Source organism: Culex pipiens, chromosome 3 (genome assembly GCF_016801865.2).
Source record: "Culex pipiens pallens isolate TS chromosome 3, TS_CPP_V2, whole genome shotgun sequence".
Classification (NCBI taxonomy): Eukaryota; Metazoa; Arthropoda; class Insecta; order Diptera; family Culicidae; genus Culex; species Culex pipiens.
In genome coordinates this window covers 113396198-113420599 of record NC_068939.1, presented here as the reverse complement: position 1 = coordinate 113420599, position 24402 = coordinate 113396198, and the positions used below count along the sequence as shown (strand labels likewise).

The following is a 24402-nucleotide window of genomic DNA, read 5'->3' as shown; positions in this document are numbered from 1 at the left end:
AAACTAAAAACAAAAAACAAAAAACTAAAAACAAAAAACAAAAAACAAAAAACAAAATACTATAAAAAAAAGACAGACAAAAAGTTATGTTAAATGTTTAACATCGAATATACGAATAATAAGAAAATTCATGCAAACAACGCTTCAGATGTGGAGAATTTTTCATCGGATCTTAAATTAATATCGAATTTTGTGGTTTCTAACACTTGGCATATTTGTCTCATATGAATTTCAATCGAATAAACTAAAGCGAGTGATTTTTTGTTCCGACCATGAATATGGTCCATCGACTCTGGCAAAAGTCGAGGGGGGGGGGCATGCCAAAAAATAAAATGTTGCTTTTGAATAACAAAATATGCAGTCCAACTTCATTTTTTTTTTCTAGAGTATCACATGTCTTGAAGAAAAGCTCATTGATGACATGAGTGCGCCCCAACTAACTGCACAGAATAAATCAGCAAACCGGGAGCTTCAGGTTCGTATAGCTCAGTGCTATCCAAAAGGTACAGACACAAATTGGCTTAAATTGATTTTCGAGTGAAATAAAATCATTCCGGCAACCAAACTTTTTGACTAGCGGTCAGTACAAGACAAGCTTGCTGAAAATGCTCGCAACGATTGCACTTCGCTTTAGTGGACACAACTGTGTTTTTGGTTTCTTAGATTTGTAGATTTGTGAGGTTTTCTGTCCTTATAGGAAATTTTGAAAAAGTTATCGAAGATTTCATAACAAATAACATCATCGGTTATTTATATTTAGCCTAAGAAAAACAGTTTTTTAATGTTCTTCCCTTAGCCACAAGACTTTTATTTCGCACCTTCTTCGGGTGGCATTAGGTATTCACCACGGTTTGCGCAACCGAGCCGTGAACACCGTTTCCCAGATTGCCGACAGCATCCTCTTTGGCCAAGCCCAGTCTGGGCAGCTATGCCAACCGACTCAATTGCATTTCAGCTTCCATGGCTTCATCAGTCCTTATGGACCTGGATGATGCACCTTGCAACCACCCCACGCAGGACTCATTGGTTATGCGAGGCAGGATCGCCACGACAAAGTTCCGCCAACGGTATCACGTAGAGTGGGCAAATATTTATAAGTTTTTCCCGCGTTGTACTATTTGTTGGTTTTCTTCGGCTGTGGCTGCTGCTGTCTGTTATGCTCTGAATGAACCTGATTGGAGGAATTACCACTTGCTGAGACGATGCAGTTTCCTCAACAACCTTTCGTATCAATTTTGCTGTTGCCAAAATCTACCTTCTTCTATTAACTCAATATCTAATTTGTGTGACACATTTTAGTCACAGATACCGTGCGCACATATTGCCTTATTCTAGCGCATTCGTGAAAAATTATTCAAAAACATCACACCTCACCTGTCACGGAGTGATAGCAAGTAGGTAGGGGAGTGTGGGGTAATTTGGACACCCTAAGGAAATTGCTCTGTTACGGGCTGTATGGATATTTTAAAGGAATGTGTATGACACCGGAGGATAATAGAGACCATATTTGATGGAAAAATGTCATTTATTTCGATAAATTTTGATGAAAAACCCATTTTTATCGCAAAAATTAAAAGGTGTCCAAATTACCCCCACATTTTTGTGTGGGGGTAATATGAACACCCCTATGGGGTAATTTGGACATGCCTTGTGGGGTAATTTGGACATGCCTTGTGGGGTAATATGGACATACCTTGTGGGGTAATATGAACACCTTTTGAGGGGTAATTTGGACACATGTTCAAGAATAAGTTTAACATTTGATTTTTTGAGCTTGTTTTTTATCCTTCAACCTGGTTTTGTAATTGCTTTATATTTTGAAGTGTTTTTTTGCTCACAATATTTCATCAAAGGTTTAAATAATGATTTTGTGATAGAACTTTAAGAATTCAATAGGAAGATAACAAACAGTTCAGTGTAGTATACATAATTTTATCATTAATACTGAAATGATTTAAACATTGGTTCTGGATTAGGCACAAGTATAGTTTTTAGTGATTAAGGTATCATTTATGTTTATATAAATCAATTTTTATATAGAATTTATTAGCCTGAAAATATCATTTTTTTAAATTTTAAATTCTGTAGCCCTTCAAATTTAAATATTATTGTAAACCAACATAGAAATTAGAAATGTCAAAGAAATAAATTAAAAGCAATCAACATTAGAGTCTTGTTGAACGCCAAATGTACAGTAATCAGATTTTCATCAATTCGAATATTGGAATAAATTTATCTGAATTAAAAAATAGGGGTTTTGTGAAACTTCTCATTGCTCAAATTCCTTTTTGATTGTTTTGACATATTAAATCCCTCTAAATTTATCTAAATCGCTTAAAAAACTCATCCAACCATGAAAGCTACTTTTTTGTTGCTTGACAGGTAGACTTTCAGGTATGTCCAAATTACCCCACAAGCCATGTCCAAATTACCCCCATAGCATATTCTATCATAAATTGCAATTTTTGATGATAAAAATGGATAAAATGCACAATTTTTATACGAACATATCTCAGGCATCGTCCAAGCAACCCCCTTAAACATAAAATGTCCACTTTTTTGCCATATAACCCCTGCAAAACCTTATTTCCTAACCTTCAAATATTAGAATTTAAGGCAATGCCAACCGGCCTTTGGAAACTTTTACATATTACACCTAAACTACTTAACCTATTCTAACTTTTTTGGTTTGTCCATACTCCTAGGCCATTACTAGTACTAGCCTTATCACTTAAATTGCCGTTTTCACTTTATATCCGAAGAAAACGTGATTTTTAAAGGGGTGTCCAAATTACCCCCCCTGTCCATATTACCCCAAACTCCCCTAGGTACATTCAAAACCATTTCCATCCCCAAAGCATAAATCTCACGCGCTGTTACCTGCAAAGCATGCATGCTGGCTGGTTGGCTGCATGTTTGCGCCATTCAACATCTTCAATAGTTTGCATTTTAATGCACGGTTTTCCCACGAGCCGGTATTCTACAGCTCCAATCAGCTGCACCGGAGATGAATGTAGCTTTGCAGGGGCGTCAGAGTGTGAGTGCTTTATTTATCGTAAATGTGGATTGTAGTATTATTGACAGCAGTGGAGTGTTGTGCTAAATTATTATCCCTTGATTTTTTTTCTGTTCAAAGTAATAAGTAGAGAAGTGCCCTAAAAGGTTTCGGTACCATCAACTGGGGTGAATCAGGACACATGGAGTGAATTGGGACAGCTGTTTTGACCATATTGAAGCATAATATTTTTGGATTATTTTGTTGGTTTTGGTTAATACAGACTCACACCAACGAAATGTGTACATCAATTTTCAAATTAAAAATCATCAAGGGTACACAGCAATCAAGGAAGTTGTTGTCTTCTTATCTCTAATATGTCAAACTTACGGACCCAATCCTGCAGGAATCTGATTGTAAAAACAGTCAAACTTTAATGTAAATAACTATGAAGACAGCAATTTACGGGATTAATAAAAAATCATATCGATAGTTCTCATAGTTTTGAAGATACTGAAATGTTTGTAACGAAAATCTGGGTGCAAAAACTCTGGTTAATGTGTGCCGTTAAATACTCTAAAAACTGCTGTTCCCAATCAGACTGTGGTCCCGATTCACCCCAGATGACGGTACAAAGATGTCCGTAATTTTCTTGTTGAAATAATTATCTAGCAATTAAAATTGTATTTGTGACGTAGTGTTTTTCGAGTAGAATACTTATTGATACAAGTGCTGAAGTGTCGCACTTTTTAGGACTCAAATGAGTGCTATAATGATCTTTTTATAATGGTTATTTTTGTCAATGGGGAGCGACCGTGGTAAGCGAATGGTTCTGGGTTCGATTCCCATCTGCTCCCAACGAGAAAGTTAATCTAATCTAATTTAATCTAATCAGACCCTAGCGCAGCCAATCTTTCGAAGGGATCATGGAGAGTGCCTGAAGGTTAGATTACGCATAGCACTCTTCTTGTCATTTATTTTGTAGTGCGCCATTGCATTAGAATGCCTTGAAACATCACAAGCGTTAAAGCGGCCAGGCCTACTGCGTAAAGTCGTATCGCAGAGACATGATTCGTTTTAGTCAGCCATTTTAGTCGAATTTGAATGGTTGGTTGCCTATTAACACTGGAACGCCGTGATTTGTAAGAATGTCCAGATGATCCTAGAACTTTGCAGACCTCAATTTGATCAAATCTGTAATTTTTACGACATTGTTCCAACTTTTTTTAAAAGACTGCCTCCGCGGAATTTTTGGACGATTTTTTTTTACACGTGAATCATCGCCATCTTGGATTAGCATAGCATAGCATTGGTGTCTACCCGTAGCTGCTACTTCGTTATTGACCAGGACCCTCAAGCATTCGAGCTCCGTGGACCACAGATGAAAAGTAGGAACCAATCATCACCCCTTCGCAATTTTCAAAGGTCCCTATCGTGCTGATCAATACCGACGCCGGCCACGACCAGAGGTAAGACACGGGGAAGTGGATGGGAATGTTAGTCCGATACTTGAGTGATGGGACCGCTAAATCGGCTGCGTCTCCGACAAAGTACACACATGAGTTTTAAGGGGTTAGTAAGATGGGTATGAGGTCAGGATTCACTGTGGTAGGTGATGTGACCATAAGCAATTTGTTTATCGGTTGAAATTTTAAAAATCTTAGGCAACCGGCTGCGGAAAGATAGCTATCTAGGGATTTAAATATAGTATTAATTCGACCGCGATTCTCCAGAAATTCTCCGTCGGCGTGCCTTCCGATCAACGGTGATGTAGGAAGGGCTTCATTTATAAAAATTATTTTATATCATAAGCCTTAAAAATATTCGACGGTGTGCCTTCCAATCATCGATGATATAGAAAGGACTTAATCCAGCAATACGACTTGCTAGTCTCAAAAAATAGGTACGTTTTTATAGAAAACTATAAAAAGAGAACAACACAAAAAAACTCATCGACCAACGAAAAGCACCACACTAATGATGCTATTATTTAATTATAATGACCAATCACCCCATGCACTTGAACAGCGATACAAAGGAGACGGAAAATAACACGAAAAAAACAGGACTGCGCGTCCCCACAGGCACCGCACTACTCCGTGAATCATCGCCATCTTGGATTAAAAAAAAATATAAATCATTTTAGCGTAGTCTAAGGGTCATACTTAAGCTCGACAAAAAAAATCACATAGTTGGACAATTATTGAATTTCTTTCAGGAGGTCACAAACACTTTCCCCTTGAAAATTAGACATTTTCAAATGAGTTATCTCGAGTTTAACCCTCTACAACCCAACCCCGCCTTAAGACGGGCTTCTTTTCAAAAAATCACCAAAAATCCATTTTTTAACCAATGTCTTTAAAAAGGATTGGAAAGAAGAACTCTCAAAATTTTAGAAAATTTAAGGGTTGGAAGTTTAACTTGTTTTACAAGACTTTGCCAATGTTTTTACAAATGTCATTTTTTAGGGGTCAACTTTGGCTGTGTTGTTTACGAACATATCCTATATTTTAAGTAAAAAGAACTATGCAGTAGTTTTTGTATTGTCCCAGATAATGCCTCAACGCAATTTCTACAATTTAAATGATAATTGTGTTTTTAGAGCAAAAAAGAAATGTGAAAAACAAGCAAAAAATTTAAAAAGTTACTGTAAAAACATGAAAAAATTAGATAGGCAAAACGTAATGATAGGAGGTGGTAGAAAAGGCAAAATACTACTGAAATCAAGCATAAAATAAACAAGATAAATGCAAATTAAAATACTTAAAAATGAAACAATAAAAACATAAAACAAGAGAAGTAAAGTTTTTCGTAGAAAAAAAGTGGCTCAAAATGACCTCCTGAACACAAGAAAAAACAAATTCGAAACAAAAAAAAGTGGGCAGTAGAGGGTTAAAGAAAATACCCTTTATTTTTTCAGCGTGTGTATTGCTAGATCTACCCTATCTAATGGAATATGGCGCATGAAATTTGGCCTTGAATTTTTCGAGATATTTATGTTTTGTGTGTGTGTGTGTGTGTGTGTGTGTGTGTGACCAAAATTCTCACCGAGTTAACTCAGCACTGGCTGAACCGATTTTGATCAAAGCAGTCGCATTCGACTTGGTTTATGGTCCCATACATCGCTAATAAATTGTTTGAAGTTTCGATAGGTAGTTCAAAATTGATGTATAAAAATGTGCCCCAATACTTTTCTCTAAAATTCAACCTTGAATTAATACGTTCAAAAAACTGATTGTTGAAGGTTTGCTTCGATGTTTTCTCAAATTTGGTCGTAGAAGATGTAGATTTTGAGATAAAATTGTGGTGTCTTTGACAAAGTAGCTTGGATTGGCAAGCCCAAAAACTTTCTAGAGGACAAATAAAAGCCCCAAAAATAGTCCTCAAAAGTTAGATTTTCAAAAAAAACCCAATTACAAAAAAAAAATATACCTCAGAAATTTTTCGATAAACAAATTTCGCTCTTTGAAATATTTGAAAGCTGAGAAAATTTTCTATGAGACACTTTAGAAAACAGCCCCGCCCGTGTGGATCAATCGGATAGCGCACTGGACTCACAATCCAGAGGTTGCTGGTTCGAATCCCGCGGCGGACGCCCTAAAAATTCTTTGTGTAAATATGGGTATCCGGCGCCGTCGCTCCGTGCCGTACTCAAACACTTAGGAGCCCAGGGCGGCGAAGTCCTTGTAGTTAAAAGGAAGACATTAGTGGTTGGTACTAGCAATGGTGGCCGACAGCTATATAACGTCAACTTCGTTTTTTTAGAAAACAGCGATCTTCTTAAGGTCGAAGATTTTAAATGCATTTTTGTCATATGTCAAAATTTACCCTTATTCCCCAAAGTTTTGTCAAGAAAAGTTGGATAATTTAAGATGAGTGAGATCGTGCACGATAAACTAAAAAAAATATCATGGTTTAAGTCAAGTCCAAGACGTTCTTAAAAAACAAATATGTTCCAAAAGTTGACGCCCCTGGTTTCCCGGGACTCCAAGAGTGCCTCATGATGGATGCACAAAGTGTGCATGTGCATGCAAAATTAGATTCAACCGCTGCTGATGCACGTGAAATTTTGCCCGGGTGCTTCCAATAAATGTGGCAAATTTTTAAAAACGATTAAATATAAATTTGGTTCTATATTTTAACCGAAGCACTCGTGTTAGCTTGTACAAACTAGAGGGTGACGATTCTCGAGATTTTCAATTTCCCGGGAATCGAGAGTTGAATTTGACCATTTCCCGGGAATTCCCGGGACCCGGGAGTTTTTTTACTATGCCAATAGTGCTTACTATTTAAAAAGGAAAGGTCATAAATTTGTTTCTTTTCAATGAATTCAGTTATAATAAATTTATACTTATTCAAAGAAACGTCAATTTAAGTAGCCTTATTATTTTAGGGAACTATTTCAACCTTTCGATTTTTTTTCTGAATCTGCAAATACAAGATCGTTTTTTGTGGTTTTTGGGACTCAAAATTGTAGTTTAAAATATTTAATTCGCACAGAGTGTTTTTTCAAAAGTTGCACAAGCTTGTTGCATGAACTTGTTATTAGATTTTTGTGAAGTGAAAAAATAGCAAATATATAATTTGCTATATGATACATAACGACTCAAAACAACAATTTGAACCTGTTTTTTCTTCTTTAAGGTCAACTGAAAATATTCATTGAAGAAATATTTACATTTATTAGGAAAACCAGAATGTTCACAGTTGGCGGATTAAAGATTAAGGCAATCTTTACAGATTGCCAGAGTTTTTTTTTACAAAATATAATCTGATATTGAGGTTGATGCGAAACACAAACTGACTTATTGACATCAAAAAAGGAAATTACCATGATACAGCGAAATTAAATAACATACTTAGAATTTATATTTTATAAAACTAGATTATGAGGATTGCTATGCTCTAGAGATGTAAGGATATTTAAATTGAACTTTTTGAAAAGGGTTTTCCCTCTTCGTAATAATGAATAATTTAAATAAAATTTCTTGGATTTTCAGAATAAAACTGCTAAGTATGCTTTAAGGTATATTTTGGGCTTCTCTCAATTATAATTATTGGAAATTTTCGACAAGTTAACATCCAATGTTCTAAACCATTTCTAACCAATTTTTAAAAAGTTTTTTATGATTAGTTTATAAAATTTTGCTTCGATATTTATAAGTATAAAATTTCCCGGGACTCTCGACCAAATTTCCCGGGAATCGAGAGGTCCAAAAATGGTCGATTTCCCGGGAAATTTTTCCCGGGAATTCCCGCTCGTCACCCTCTAGTACAAACGCAATTGAAAGGTGTAAAAACCGGTTGAGAGTTTTCCACATTTGGATATGTTTGCTCAACATATAATTCAATTTGGAAGGGCATCGTGAAATGTGTTGGATATTTGAATATAAATTCAAAGATCTTAGAATTGGAAACTACAATAATTAAATTGAATCATGTTTGAAAGTGTCGATCCACCACTGCTTAATATAATCCATTGCCTCCAGAAACATTACGTTACATCACAAATGAGCTGAACAAAAAAAATCCAATCCTACATGACACAAAAACTAAGGAATTACCAAGTCTCCCCAGTGGAAGTCTTCCCCTTTAATTACGAAATGCTCATGATGCTGGGACTGGTTGCTCCCCGAGGCTGCCTCCAACCACAACTGGTGGTTGGGGTGGAGGTGGCTGGGCCTGGCCTGGTTGAATATCCTCCCGGGGGCACCCTTTTCTGCCGTCATCACGATGGAAACGATAAGACGCGCCTGCGGGGAAGCCGTCACCGTTGTGCTAGCTTTGCGCAAATCGACGATTTTTCACTGAAAAACTACTAACTTTTCCTGTCACTCTCGAATGACGAAACGGCCTACTTTTCATCTTTAGAAAACAGCAGAACTGAAAAGTACTTTCCAGCACCTATTTGAGCGCTGAAAAGTTGAACTTTTCAAAACTTTGATCAAAAAACAATACTTTTCGACACTGTTTTGTAGATTGACACTTAACATGACAGATTCAAAGATAATGTTAAAACCATAAGAAAAACGTAGCACTTGTGTCAAGATGACACACCGCTGACGAAGTAAACCGCCAACCCACCCTCCCGTTAACCTCAACCCTGAATTCATTCAGGGCTGGACCAAATCGTGCGGAAGCTGTAGGTGTGATAGGGAATTAAATCTTGGATCAATTTCCAACCCCTTTTCAACGCCCTCAACCCGCTCCCCTTCTCTTGGTTTAATTATGCTGGGAAGCTGAAATCGTGGGCCCAGTCATTTCGGTTCGTTTGGCGCGGGCACAAAAGAAAAGTATGAATTATTGTTCGAAGAAAATTCATTCAGCTTTTAATTAAAATGTTTGGAAAGTTGGCAAACGAAACGGCGCGCAGTGCGCCGCTGTGAAAAAGGGAAGATATTAATGGGATTTTTTTCTTTCACTCTTTCAACTGTTGCTTGAAACATTCAGAGCGGTGTAGTGCGGCGGCGGCACTTGGAAAGTATATTTTCCGGCAACCATGTTAATAGCGCAAAACTTTCATTTCCGGACTGAAATGAAAGAAGGATTCTTTCGTCTTTGCTGGGAGGTTGAAGGGTGCTTCGGCGATGAATGTGAAAAGTGTGGTTGCAATCGTTTCAACAGAGGGGAAAGTTACACATCAACCTCCTTAAGACTTTAGTTCAAATGTCTTAATGGGACAGATAAGAATAATTTTTGTTTTTGCTATACTTTATTTAAGTTTTGAATTGATGCATTGTTACATAGAAATTTCTTTTGATGCGAATTACAAACAATTCTGTTCAAATATTCGTGGATGATAAATCATAGCACAGTTCAACATTTAAAAAATCAATGTCTCATTTTTCGTCCTGCTCTGTAATAAGGGAAACATATCTGAATCTGTTTCAATTGACATAATTAATATTTTGTTACTTTCCAGCAATAATATTGCTAGTAATATTGATACGACATCATTTTAGAAAACCATGTGGCTTCTTTGAACTGTGTCGATACATAGTCAATTGTCCTTCAAATTACCGACTTAAATGTTATTGTTATCATAATGAGAGTCACAAAAATAACGTTCAATTTCTAATTAATGGCATTGTCCCGAAGTTTGGTTTAATCTTTCAGGTCTGAATTAAAAACACTTTTTTTGGTTAGTAATGTGAAAACGACCTTAAGGCCAATCGAAAATTATAGGCTAGTTATTGAAGTTTTGATTTTTGGGTTATAAAAATGTATACAGTGCCAGTGTGACAAAACATCTTCTGCCTGGATTCGTTTTGGACAGTTGTTGCACTTGCAAGGTGTGACAAAACATCACCGAACTACATTTGAGTGGTTCTCTACGATTTAACAAATTTTTGTTGATTTTTTATTTGGATGAAACTTTGTCCATGCATTCCATATATCAAAAGAATTTATTTGGCATGTTTAGTTTTTCCATACAAGTCTGCAAACAATTAAGGGGATGTTCAAACAAATTTTCTCTTCGTTAAGTGTCTTCGGCAAAGTTTTAGGTTATGATTAGGACTTTTTGGAAAAAATAGGAACACGGAAAAAATCCGATTAAAAAAGTTAAAAAATATAACTATAGGCCACGGTTTCAACATTAGAAGGAAAAAAGTTTTTGCGATGTTGTACATGGGTAATTCTCCGCCAACTCACATAGCAGTTGCCCCGACCCCTCTTCGATTTGCGTGAAACTTAGTCCTAAGGGGTTACCTTTCTCCCTGATCTTGAATCCGAGGTCCGTTTTTTGATATCTCGTGACGGAGGGGCGGTACGACCCCTTGCACTTTTGAACATGCGAAAAAAGAGGTGTTTTTCAAAAATTTGCAGCCTGAAACAGTGATGAGATAGAAATTTAGTGTCAAAAGGACTTTTATGTAAAATTAGACGCCCGATTTGATGGCGTACTCAGAATTCCGAAAAAACGTATTTTTCATCGAAAAAACACTAAAAAAGTTTTAAAAATTCTCCCATTTTCCGTTACTCGACTGTAAAAATTTTTGGAACATGTCATTTTATGGGAAATTTAATGTACTTTTCAAATCTACATTGACTCAGAAGGGTCATTTTTTTATTTAGAACAAAATTTTTCATTTTAAAATTTCGTGTTTTTTCTAACTTTGCAGGGTTATTTTTTAGAGTGTAACAATGTTCCACAAAGTTGTAGAGCAGATAATTACAAAAATTTTGATATATAGACATAAGGGGTTTGCTTATAAACATCACGAGTTATCGCGATTTTACGAAAAAAAGTTTTGAAAAAGTTGGTCGTCTTGATCATGGCCGTTCATGATCACGCGCGACAGACACGGACGACGAAACAAAGAGAAACGCAAAAAGTAACTTTTTCAAAACTTTTTTTCGTAAAATCGCGATAACTCGTGAAGTTTATAAGCAAACCCCTTATGTCTATACATCAAATTTTTTGTAATTGTCTGCTCTACAACTTTGTAGAACATTGTTACACTCTAAAAAATAACCCTGCAAAGTTAGAAAAAACACGAAATTTTAAAATGAAAAATTTTGTTCTAAATGAAAAAATGACCCTTCTGGGTCAATGTATATTTGAAAAGTACATTAAATTTCCCATAAAATGACATGTTCCAAAAAAATTTAAAGTCGAGTAACGGAAAATGGGAGAATTTTTAAAACTTTTTAAGTGTTTTTTTCGATGAAAAGTACGTTTTTTCGGAATTCTGAGTACGCCATCAAATCGGGCGTCTAATTTTACATAAAAGTCCCTTTGACACCAAATTTCTATCTCATCACCGTTTCAGGCTGCAAATTATTGAAAAACACCACTTTTTTCGCATGTTCAAAAATGGAAGGGGTCGTACCGCCCCTCCGTCACGAGATATCAAAAAACAGACCTCGGATTCGTGATCAGGGACAAAAGTCACCCCTTAGGACAAAGTTTCACGCAAATCGAAGAGGGGTCGGGGCAACTTTTCCCGATTTCGTGTGAGTTGGTAGAGAATTACCCACATTAGAATTTCAGAAAAAAAATCAAGGTATTTTTAAACGAGCCCAAACATATAATGCTTTACTGAATAAATAAAATGCTTTACTAAATAAAATGCTTTACTGATTGATATCAGTTCATTAGACTTCTATTTCCATAAAAATTGCTTAGATAAAAAAATATATTTTTTTTCGAAATAACTTTTTATATCTTAAAATATTTGCAACGGCCTAGCTGAAAGTTGAATTCCCAAAATAATGTTTTTCCTAGTTTTTTTCAACTTTTGAAAATAGATTATTTTTAATATGAAAAACATGGACAAAAAAATTTAAAATTATTGTTTGTATCAAATAAAAATTTGTAATCGAAAAGTACATAACATTTTATTTTGATTCAATGAACCATTTTCTAGTAGAAGCTACTTTTAGGTATAAGTTATCCATTTCCATTCATTTTTATTTTGCATTTTAAAAATATTCCTTGTAAGAAAAGTATGCCTGAAAAATATTTTTGAAGATCTAACAAATTTTTCTTTCTGAAACTTTGAAAATCCGATAGTAAGTTTCCGAGATACGACGAACTTGACTTTACAACAGTTGGTCATTGTTGCTAGTACCAACCGGGGCCAAACATTCAATATTATGTCGATTAGAAATGTTAGAAAAGTTAAAATTTCGCATATGTTTTTTTTATTATTCAACACTGAAAATTGGACAATGTCTAAGGCAATTGGATGGAACTTTCTGAGCTTTTCAAAAAAAAAATTCTAGGAATTTACAATCTTGGACACTAATTTGAAAAAAAGGTGCAGGTGGTTATGTTCTACATGACCAATATGACAAAGAACTTTGTACAAAACTCCTAAAAAATATTCTATTTTATTTTATATTTTTAAAACATTGCCTATGTATTTAATCCTAAATAATTTATTCCTATAAAATGTTTTCAATCTTTGGCACCTCTGTGGAAATAAATTGCCAAAACAAGTATGGTTCGGAAAATGTCCAATCAAAATGGTAATTTTCATGTCCAGTATCAAAAACCATGAATTTTGGAACCCATATTGCCCCAAGTCGAATAGTTCGATTAATGTCCCCCCGGTAGAACCTTCCCGAGGGCAATTGCCACTCCGGGTGTGGCCAATCCGGTCAAAATGGCCATTTTCATTACCAGTTTCAAAAATCATGAATTTTGATACCCATATTGCCCCAAGTCGTATGGTACGATTAATGTCCCCCGGTAGAACCTTCCCGAGGGCACTGGCCACTCCGGGTGTGGCCAATCCGGTCAAAATGGCCATTTTAATTACCAGTTTCAAAAATCATGAATTTTGATACCCATATTGCCCCAAGTTGTATGGTTCGATTAATGTCCGCCCGGTAGAACCTTCCCGAGGGCACTGGCCACTCCGGGTGTGGCCAATATCCTATAAATGTGGTCCCAAGCCCATTGCCCCAAATCATTCTGGTCCGGTGACCGTCCTTACAATCTTCATAAGAATAGAATTCCTCCCAATTTAGTGCACAAACTGTGTCTTTCAATGTGTGCGTGTGTGTGTGTGTGAGCAATAAAATTTCCACCGTGGATCCGCTTTTGTCGAAAACTCTTAAGGCACTGAATTTTTCTGAGGCTATCTGTTAGCTTAAATAGTTCGCATGAAATATGGCAACATGGTGCAAATTTTGCCTCCTCTCCTGTTTACGTGGAACTGTCACGCGAGAATGTTGCACCACTGTTGCCACATTTCATGCGAACTATTTAAGCTAACAGATAGCCTCAGAAAAATTCAGTGCCTTAAGAGTTTTCGACAAAAGAGGATCCACGGTGGAAATTTTATTGCTCACACACACACACACGCACACATTGAAAGACACAGATTGTGCACTAAATTGGGAGGAATTCTATTCTTATGAAGATTGTAAGGACGGTCACCGGACCAGAATGATTTGGGGCAATGGGCTTGGGACCACATTTATAGGATATTGGCCACACCCGGAGTGGCCAGTGCCCTCGGGAAGGTTCTACCGGGGGGACATTATTCGAACCATACGACTTGGGGCAATATAGGTATCAAAATTCATGGTTTTTGAAACTGATAATGAAAATGGCCATTTTGACTGGATTGGCCACACCCGGAGTGGCCAGTGCCCTCGGGAAGGTTCTACCGGGGGGACATTAATCGAACCATAAGACTTGGGGCAATATGGGTATCAAAATTCATGGTTATTGAAACTGGTAGTAAAAATAAGCATTTTGACTAGATTGGCCACACCCGGAGTGGCCAGTGCCCTCGGGAAGGTTCTACCGGGGGGACATAATTCGAACCATACGACTTGGGCCAATATGGGTATCAAAATTCATGGTTATTGAAACTGGTAATGAAAATGGGCATTTTGACTGGATTGGCCACACCCGGAGTGGCCAGTGCCCTCGGGAAGGTTCTAACGGGGGGACATAAACCGAACCATACGACTTGGGGCAATATGGGAATCCACATTCATGGTTTTTGAAACTGGTAATGAAAATGACAATTTTGACCGGATTGGCCACACCCGGATTGGCCACACCCGTAGTGGCCAAACCATGAATTTTGATACCCATATTGCCCTAAGTCGTATGGTTCGATTAATGTCCCCCCGGTAGAACCTTCCCGAGGGCACTGGCCACTCCGGGTGTGGCCAATCCGGTCAAAATGGCCATTTTCATTACCAGTTTAAAAAACCATGAATTTTGATACCCATATTGCCCAAATTGTCCCGCCCGTGTGGATCAATCGGACCGCGCACTGGACTCACAATCCAGAGGTCGCCGGTTCGAATCCCGCGGCGGGCGCTCTAAAATTCTTTGTGTAAATATATGTATTCAGCGCCGTCGCTCCGTGCCATACTTTCATACACTTAGGAGCCCAGGGCGGCGAAGTCCTTGTAGATAAAAAGGAAGACACTAGTGGTTGGTACTAGCAATGGTGGCCGACAGCTATAAAGTCAACTTCGTTTTTTTTTTATTGCCCAAATTTGTATGGTTCCGTAAATCTCCTCCCGGTAGAATTTCCCTCAGGGCACTGGCCACTCCGGGTGTGGCCAATCCTGCCAAAATGGCCATTTTTATCACCAGTATCAAAAACCATGAATTTTGATACCCATATTGCCCCAAGTCGTATGGTTCCGTAAATGTCCTCCCGGTAGAACCTTCCCTCAGGGCACTGGCCACTCCGGGTGTGGCCAATCCGGTCAAAATGGCCATTTTCATCACCAGTTTAAAAAACCATGAATTTTGATACCCATATTGGCCCAAGTCGTATGGTTCGAATAATGTCCCCCCGGTAGAACCTTCCCGAGGGCACTGGCCACTCCGGGTGTGGCCAATCCAGTCAAAATGGCCATTTTCATTACCAGTTTCAAAAACCATGAATTTTGATACCCATATTGCCCAAATTTGTATGGTTCCGTAAATGTCCTCCCGGTAGAACCTTCCCTCAGGGCACTGGCCACTCCGGGTGTGGCCAATCCTGCCAAAATGGCCATTTTTATCACCAGTATCAAAAACCATGAATTTTGATACCCATATTGCCCCAAGTCGTATGGTTCCGTAAATGTCCTCCCGGTAGAACCTTCCCTCAGGGCACTGGCCACTCCGGGTGTGGTCAATCCTGCCAAAATGGCCATTTTCATTACCAGTATCAAAAACCATGAATTTTGATACCCATATTGCCCAAATTTGTATGGTTCCGTAAATGTCCTCCCGGTAGAACCTTCCCTCAGGGCACTGGCCACTCCGGGTGTGGCCAATCCTGCCAAAATGGCCATTTTTATCACCAGTATCAAAAACCATGAATTTTGATACCCATATTGCCCCAAGTCGTATGGTTCCGTAAATGTCCTCCCGGTAGAACCTTCCCTCAGGGCACTGGCCACTCCGGGTGTGGTCAATCCTGCCAAAATGGCCATTTTCATTACCAGTATCAAAAACCATGAATTTTGATACCCATATTGCCCAAATTTGTATGGTTCCGTAAATGTCCTCCCGGTAGAACCTTCCCTCAGGGCACTGGCCACTCCGGGTGTGGTCAATTCTGCCAAAATGGCCATTTTCATCACCAGTATCAAAAACCATGAATTTTGATACGCATATTGCCCCAAGACGTATGGTTCCGTAAATGCCCTCCCGGTAGGAAGGTTCATTTACGGGCAATGGCCACTCCGGGTGTGGCCAATCCTGCCAAAATGGTAATTTTCATTACCAGTATCAAAAACCATGAATTTTGATACCCATATTGCCCAAATTTGTATAGTTCCGTAAATGTCCTCCCGGTAGAACCTTCCCTCAGGGCAATGGCCACTCCGGGTGTGGCCAATCCTGCCAAAATGGCCATTTTCATCACCAGTATCAAAAACCATGAATTTTGATACCCATATTGCCCAAATTTGTATGGTTCCGTAAATGTCCTCCCGGTAGAACCTTCCCTCAGGGCAATGGCCACTCCGGGTGTGGCCAATCCTGCCAAAATGGTCATTTTCATTACCAGTATCAAAAACCATGAATTTTGATACGCATATTGCCCCAAGACGTATGGTTCCGTAAATGTCCTCCCGGTAGAACCTTCCCTCAGGGCAATGGCCACTCCGGGTGTGGCCAATCCTGCCAAAATGGTAATTTCCATTACAAGTTTCAAAAACCATGAATTTTGATACCCATATTGCCCAAATTTGTATGGTTCCGTAAATGTCCTCCCGGTAGAACCTTCCCTCAGGGCACTGGCCGCTCCGGGTGTGACCAATTCTGCCAAAATGGCCATTTTCATCACCAGTATCAAAAACCATGAATTTTGATACCCATATTGCCCAAATTTGTATGGTTCCGTAAATGTCCTCCCGGTAGAACCTTCCCTCAGGGCAATGGCCACTCCGGGTGTGGCCAATCCTGCCAAAATGGTAATTTTCATTACCAGTATCAAAAACCATGAATTTTGATACCCATATTGCCCAAATTTGTATGGTTCCGTAAATGTCCTCCCGGTAGAACCTTCCCTCAGGGCAATGGCCACTCCGGGTGTGGCCAATCCTGCCAAAATGGTAATTTCCATTACCAGTTTCAAAAACCATGAATTTTGATACCCATATTGCCCAAATTTGTATGGTTCCGTAAATGTCCTCCCGGTAGAACCTTCCCTCAGGGCACTGGCCACTCCGGGTGTGGCCAATCCTGCCAAAATGGTCATTTTCATCACCAGTATCAAAAACCATGAATTTTGATACCCATATTGCCCAAATTTGTATGGTTCCGTAAATGTCCTTCCGGTAGAACCTTCCCTCAGGGCAATGGCCACTCCGGGTGTGGCCAATCCTGCCAAAATGGTAATTTTCATTACCAGTTTCAAAAACCATGAATTTTGATACCCATATTGCCCAAATTTGTATGGTTCCGTAAATGTCCTCCCGGTAGAACCTTCTTTCAGGGCACTGGCCGCTCCGGGTGTGGCCAATTCTGCCAAAATGGCCATTTTCATCACCAGTATCAAAAACCATGAATTTTGATACCCATATTGCCCAAATTTGTATGGTTCCGTAAATGTCCTCCCGGTAGAACCTTCCCTCAGGGCAATGGCCACTCCGGGTGTGGCCAATCCTGCCAAAATGTTCATTTTCATTACCAGTATCAAAAACCATGAATTTTGATACGCATATTGCCCCAAGACGTATGGTTCCGTAAATGTCCTCCCGGTAGAACCTTCCCTCAGGGCAATGGCCACTCCGGGTGTGGCCAATCCTGCCAAAATGGTAATTTTCATTACCAGTATCAAAAACCATGAATTTTGATACCCATATTGCCCAAATTTGTATGGTTCCGTAAATGTCCTCCCGGTAGAACCTTCCCTCAGGGCAACGGCCACTCCGGGTGTGGCCAATCCTGCCAAAATGGCCATTTTCATTACCAGTATCAAAAACCATGAATTTTGATACCCATATTGCCCAAATTTGTATGGTTCCGTAAATGTCCTCCCGGTAGAACCTTCCCTCAGGGCAATGGCCACTCCGGGTGTGGTCAATCCTGCCAAAATGGCCATTTTCATTACCAGTATCAAAAACCATGAATTTTGATACCCATATTGCCCAAATTTGTATGTTTCCGTAAATGTCCTCCCGGTAGAACCTTCCCTCAGGGCACTGGCCACTCCGGGTGTGGCCAATTCTGCCAAAATGGCCATTTTCATCACCAGTATCAAAAACCATGAATTTTGATACGCATATTGCCCCAAGACGTATGGTTCCGTAAATGTCCTCCCGGTAGAACCTTCCCTCAGGGCAATGGCCACTCCGGGTGTGGCCAATCCTGCCAAAATGGTAATTTTCATTACCAGTATCAAAAACCATGAATTTTGATACCCATATTGCCCAAATTTGTATGGTTCCGTAAATGTCCTCCCGGTAGAACCTTCCCTCAGGGCAATGGCCACTCCGGGTGTGGCCAATCCTGCCAAAATGGTAATTTCCATTACCAGTTTCAAAAACCATGAATTTTGATACCCATATTGCCCAAATTTGTATGGTTCCGTAAATGTCCTCCCGGTAGAACCTTCCCTCAGGGCACTGGCCACTCCGGGTGTGGCCAATCCGGTCAAAATGGTCATTTTCATCACCAGTATCAAAAACCATGAATTTTGATACCCATATTGCCCAAATTTGTATGGTTCCGTAAATGTCCTCCCGGTAGAACCTTCCCTCAGGGCAATGGCCACTCCGGGTGTGGCCAATCCTGCCAAAATGGCCATTTTCATCACCAGTATCAAAAACCATGAATTTTGATACCCATATTGCCCAAATTTGTATGGTTCCGTAAATGTCCTCCCGGTAGAACCTTCCCTCAGGGCAATGGCCACTCCGGGTGTGGCCAATCCTGCCAAAAAGGTCATTTTTATCACCAGTATCAAAAACCATGAATTTTGATACCCATATTGCCCAAATTTGTATGGTTCCGTAAATGTCCTCCCGGTAGAACCTTCCCTCAGGGCAATGGCCACTCCGGGTGTGGCCAATCCTGCCAAAATGGTCATTTTCATTACCAGTATCAAAAACCATGAATTTTGATACCCATATTGCCCAAATTTGTATGGTTCCGTAAATGTCCTCCCGGTAGAACCTTCCCTCAGGGCAACGGCCACTCCGGGTGTGGCCAATCCTGCCAAAATGGCCATTTTCATTACCAGTATCAAAAACCATGAATTTTGATACCCATATTGCCCAAATTTGTATGGTTCCGTAAATGTCCTTCCGGTAGAACCTTCCCTCAGGGCAATGGCCACTCCGGGTGTGGCCAATCCTGCCAAAATTGCCATTTTCATTACCAGTATCAAAAACCATGAATTTTGATACCCATATTGCCCAAATTTGTATGGTTCCGTAAATGTCCTCCCGGTAGAACCTTCCCTCAGGGCACTGGCCACACCGGGTGTGGCCGATATCCTACCAAATTGTTCGCAATAATTTCGGTATTCCGGTGACCGTTCTGGCTACCGTCAATAACTTCTTGGACCTCCTCTCAAGTTCGTGCACCACCTGCGTGTGTGTGTGTGTGAGCAATAAAATTCCCAACGTAAGGTCCGTCTTTGATGAAAGTCTGATGGACACTAAATCCTCCAGAGGCTAACTTTTAGCTTAAATAGTTTTCACGGCATCTACGCAACAGAAACAGAATGTCACGCCGAGGGCTTGCGACGGTAACGCTACATTTTCGAAAAATTTTGCATTGACACCGCAGATAGAGCTTTAAGACAAAGTCCTTTGTCAAAAATCGAGAAACGGTTATTTTAAATAGAAAATAAACTTTGAGAGTATACAGCAACCAAGGAAGTTGTTATCTACTTTTTCCAAAATTGTTGAACGTACGAAACCAATCCTGAAATAATTTAATTATTAAAAATGATATTTTTGGAAATGTTAGCTTAGAGGATGAAGAAAAAATTAATTCGATAATTCCCGTAGTTCTGAAGATACTAAAATGTCTGGGACGATAATCTGTGTGCAAAAGCTCTGATTAATGTGCACCGTTAAGTGGCTATATATTATAAACGGTGCACTTTATCGACAAATCTGTGAAGTACTTTTGGATTGCAAATTTAATTTAACATAAAAAGTTAAAGCAAAAAATTGTTTGGCTAAAATTCCTATTTATTCTCAGAAAAAATATGTTATTTTTTGGAAATTTTTTTGCAAAATTTTGCCCATATTTTTAAATGGCTTCAAAGTTGCGGTTTTATGTCTAAAACATACATATAAAAAAATAAAAAAATAAAAATATTAATTTTGATAAATTGAGTTTTTGAGAAAAAAAAAGTTTGTTTGAAAACCGGCAACAAAACAAATCAGTCATCTCGAAGGTTTTTTTTTTCCTTCTCTTGCCAAATCCATTGTTAGAATATCCAATTACATCTAAATGAATTAAAGTGTAAACCATAGTTGAAAGGAACTCCAAAACTCTATTAAGTTATAAGAAACACGAAATTGTAAATTGATTATTTACTAATAAACACTAATTGAATTGAATTGAAAAAAAAATCAGTGTACCTATTTTTTAAACTAAATAATCATAAAAATACCTACATCTTTGCCGAAGAATCCAAAGCCTTGTATGGGTGAAGAATGACACAAAATGGCTAGTTTTGTCAAAAAACGAGTATTGTATATATATTTAAAATAGTTGCCCAACTGGCAAGTGAGGCATGAGTGTTTTATGAGCCCGATTTTCCCGTTTCCTTCGAGAATAATGTTTTAATTTGTGTTATACTTTTTTGCATAAAAGTTTTTAATCTAATAATTTGATTTTAATTTAAGTATAATAATTTTACTGTTATTTAAAATATTAACATCTCCCTAAAACTGTTTTTTGTATATTCTCAACAACAGAGAGCGAATTGTGGCGCTTTAACCACGGCAAATAGAGTCCCAGGCATTTGTGTAAAATACAATGTCCCATTCCTGAGGGTCCCAGAGCACCAACACTTTAAAGCATGGTGCTCTTAACGATTTATTGCTCTAACAAAAAGGAACGTGAGCGGGGGATCCCCACGTTTCTTCTTCTCCTGTAGCTTCAGAACTGTGTTGTTGTTTGAACATTCGTGATCAAACTCAATCCATTTTAACGAATAATCTTCGCGGTTAACGTTACGCAGTTGGCCTGCTGGCCGTTTAGAAAAAGAAGGATGTTGGAATTAATCAGCCTGACATGCTCCAGGATGCTTTCGAAAGGTTGGCTGGGGTGAGATTAGATTAGATATTTATAATAGAAGCTCAATATAATTTTCATATAATTTTTGAATAATTAAACCTTGGGAATCTTTCTAACCTACTCAATCAAAAAATGCTTCAAAAACATGCCATGCCAGATCACAAAATAATGAATCATTAAAATAGCTATAGTTGATTTGCTGTAGACCCAGGTAAGAAAGGAAATATTACTTTAAAAATATATATTTATTTTCAGTCAAAATAATACATTACAGACAGCCCTCATTTGAGGCCCTCGTTCAACTTGTCTTCTATGATTTCTCGTTATCCAAAGAATTTTTTCCAAATCTATTTAAGGGGTTACATACATGTAGAAAATTCCAAAATTTCATTTTGCAGAAAATTCACTAAATTCACTAAAAAGATGAATTTCAATCACTCCTGAATGTTTCATGAAGATATTTCACTATTAAACTGAGTAAGAGACGATTTAAGTTCACAACTTTGCCATGCGCAAAGCGAACTGTCAAACTTTGTGAACGTTTTTCTCTAAACACCCAGTTCATTTACGGGTGTCACGATATCTCGAGATGGGATTTACCAAATTGGCTGAAATTTGAGGTGAAGACTCCCAAGACAAAATTATCCCGTGTGCATGACGAAGCCCGATTTTGAAATTATGTTTTTTTTTTTAAATACAACAACCAAAAACTGACGATTTTTTAAATGAAAAACATAAAAATATTTTTATCTTTTTTTTTTAAATTAAGTTTTTGACAATCGGCCTTCGTCATGCACACAGGACCAGTTTAACGAGTCTTCACCAAAATTTTGAGCCGATTTGGTCAATGCAGTGTTGAGATATCAAGGCACCCGTTTATTGAAACTGCTAACTTAAAATAGCTATATCTCGGCAATGGTACATCCAAATGTCTTCATATTTATTTTGTTAATAGATGAAAGTGTACATTTTAATGCCCTGCAAAAAGATTTATAAAAGTTTAATTGTGTGCTCATACCAACCTCTGACATTTTTGATGATTTACATGTATGTAACCCCTTAATTCGACAACGAACAAACCGGAAGACCGGAAATATTTTGATTTGAAAATCATCGTAAAACTAAGCGTCTTCACCGGTTTCCACCACCCCGGTTCATCACTTCGATTTCGACACATTCCTCCCGTAAAACTTGTCCGTACTCTCGCGTGCCCGCTGCATCCGCTGTATTCGCTCCGACGCAATGAATGCCCTGTAGGTGGTCAGATCCTCGAGCACCGCTTTCCGGTCGAGTCCGTTCGCTTCGTGAACCCGCAGGTACAGTTCTTTGAGCTTGTCCGCGGTCACGGGGAAACCCTCCAGGGCCAGGAACATCCGCGCACTGGTGCAGGTCATTCCGTCGTAGCAAACGGACGGCGGCTGATCGGCGAGAAAGGCCAGGAAGATCCGTACGGTGGTCATCACTTTGGTGTCACGGAGACGGGCCGCGCAGTGGGTTAGCGTTTCTTCTGATAGGAAGTCGTCTGCTGAGATGGGTGGGGTTGGGGTTTGTTTGGGTTGAGCGTTGCTGTTGACTTTTGGAATAAGCGTTTCATTATCACCTTTGGAGCGTGGCGCTAGGAACGATGAGATTCTGTGCTTTGGGTTCAGAGTGAACATTTTGGCGTGTAACGGTTTGCTTGGGATTTGTGGGTCTGTTACGAGCGTTACATGCTTGGCGTTGCTGCTGTGAGGTTCTGGATTGTTGGATAACCGATGGACATCTTTGGAAAGCTGGTTGAGTTGGGCAGAAATGTCGTCCAACGATACGGTAGCGGTTGGGCTCTCGAGTTTGCTCTCGACCGCGTCAAGCCTCTTCAGAATTTGATCACACTTTGCAGCAATTTGATCCAATCTAATCGAGTCGGTTTGCGCAACTGTTCCACTGATCGCGGACCACTTTTCCTGGTGCCGTGCTCGTACGAAGTACTCCTCAAGGGCATGCAGTTTGTCGTCGATGACCTTGATCATGGTGTACACGGTTCCAAAGTCATGCCGCACGGTGTTCGACAGCCGGTGAAACCGATCGCTGAGGTCGATCGATCCGCTTCCGCAAAACATTCCGTTGTGATCGTCGTCACGCAAGGTTGACTCAGTGCATCGCAAACCTGACTTGACGATTACATCGACCGGCTGATGATGATGATGAGGCTGAGTGTAAGTGTTACCGAACGACGGTCGTCGCCCACGATCGTCACCCGATGAAGTCTGCCAGCAGCCGCAGCGCTTTTCGCTGTTTGCCATTCTCCACCGCGAACTCACAACCACAACAAAAACGACCGAATGAATTGACAGAGCAGACTCCGGCGGCGGAGCGAAGCTCGAAGCACGTCCAGTCGCGACGACCGACAATCTACGATTCCGTTGAAGAAGGGGTTGTGAATTTGACGAACGTTGCGTTGGGGTGTGTTTGTTACGAATGGATAAATAAAGGGAGGGTTCGAGTGTAATTCCGGATTCGGTTGTTTGACTGTTGTTAGTAATGATGTATTATTCATTTAATTTGACAATCGAAAACGCAAAGTGATTTAGCGGTCATTCTGAGCTCATCAAGTTGGAATGATCACAGGGGAAGCAATCAACTGGTGAAGGGAGAAGAAAATAGGGGTTCTCTGAAACGATCTTGTTAACACGTTTCTCCGTTCTTATCTGTTACATCGTCATCTCATTACACATCGTTGCTAGTAATTATCTGATAAGTGGTTTGATATTAACAAACTGATGTTAATTTTTAAATAACAATTGATGTAAATGAAATCGCTTCAGCAGGAACAATTTGTTGGATTGTGCCGATTATTTGATGAAACTTTGTCGAATTAAACACAAAAAGCGAACTATAAAATATAAAATAAGATCGCTGATGAAATTACCCACTGGAACCAACAAATTTAACCTGGTAAGCAAGCTCGAAAAGGCAATCCGAATCAATCCGGAAGTCAATCGCAACTGAGCAGTTCTCTACGGAATCGGTATTTTTTCTTTAATTTTAATTTTTGTATTTTTTAATTCGGCTGAAACTTTTTTGGTACCTTTGGCATGCCCAAAGAAGCTAATTTGTATCATTAGCTTGTCCATATAATTTTCCATACAAATTTGGCAGCTGTCCATACAAAAATGATTTATGAAAATTAAAAAATCTGTATCTTTTGAAGGAATTTTTTGATCGATTTGGTGTCTTGGCCAAAGTT

The 24402-nt window shown here is 39.0% G+C and overlaps 1 protein-coding gene across 2 annotated transcripts in view; it reads right to left on the bottom strand.

The window, feature by feature from the left end:
• LOC120426609 (uncharacterized) overlaps window positions 1-23592 on the bottom strand; it is a 49219-nt gene extending 25627 nt beyond the window's left edge. Inside the window, exons 1-2 of one of the 2 annotated variants that reach the window (XM_039591402.2) lie at window positions 22222-23592; window positions 21329-22154 (exon numbers count right to left, since the gene is read on the bottom strand). In XM_039591402.2, the coding sequence (XP_039447336.1) occupies window positions 22334-23458 (1125 nt within the window). In that variant the 5' untranslated portion in view covers window positions 23459-23592 and the 3' untranslated portion in view covers window positions 21329-22154; window positions 22222-22333. Of the gene's footprint in view, window positions 1-21328; window positions 22155-22198 lie in introns of those variants that run through there. The other variant, XM_039591403.2, reaches the window with a different exon arrangement.
• Between the last annotated feature and the right edge of the window lie 810 nt (window positions 23593-24402).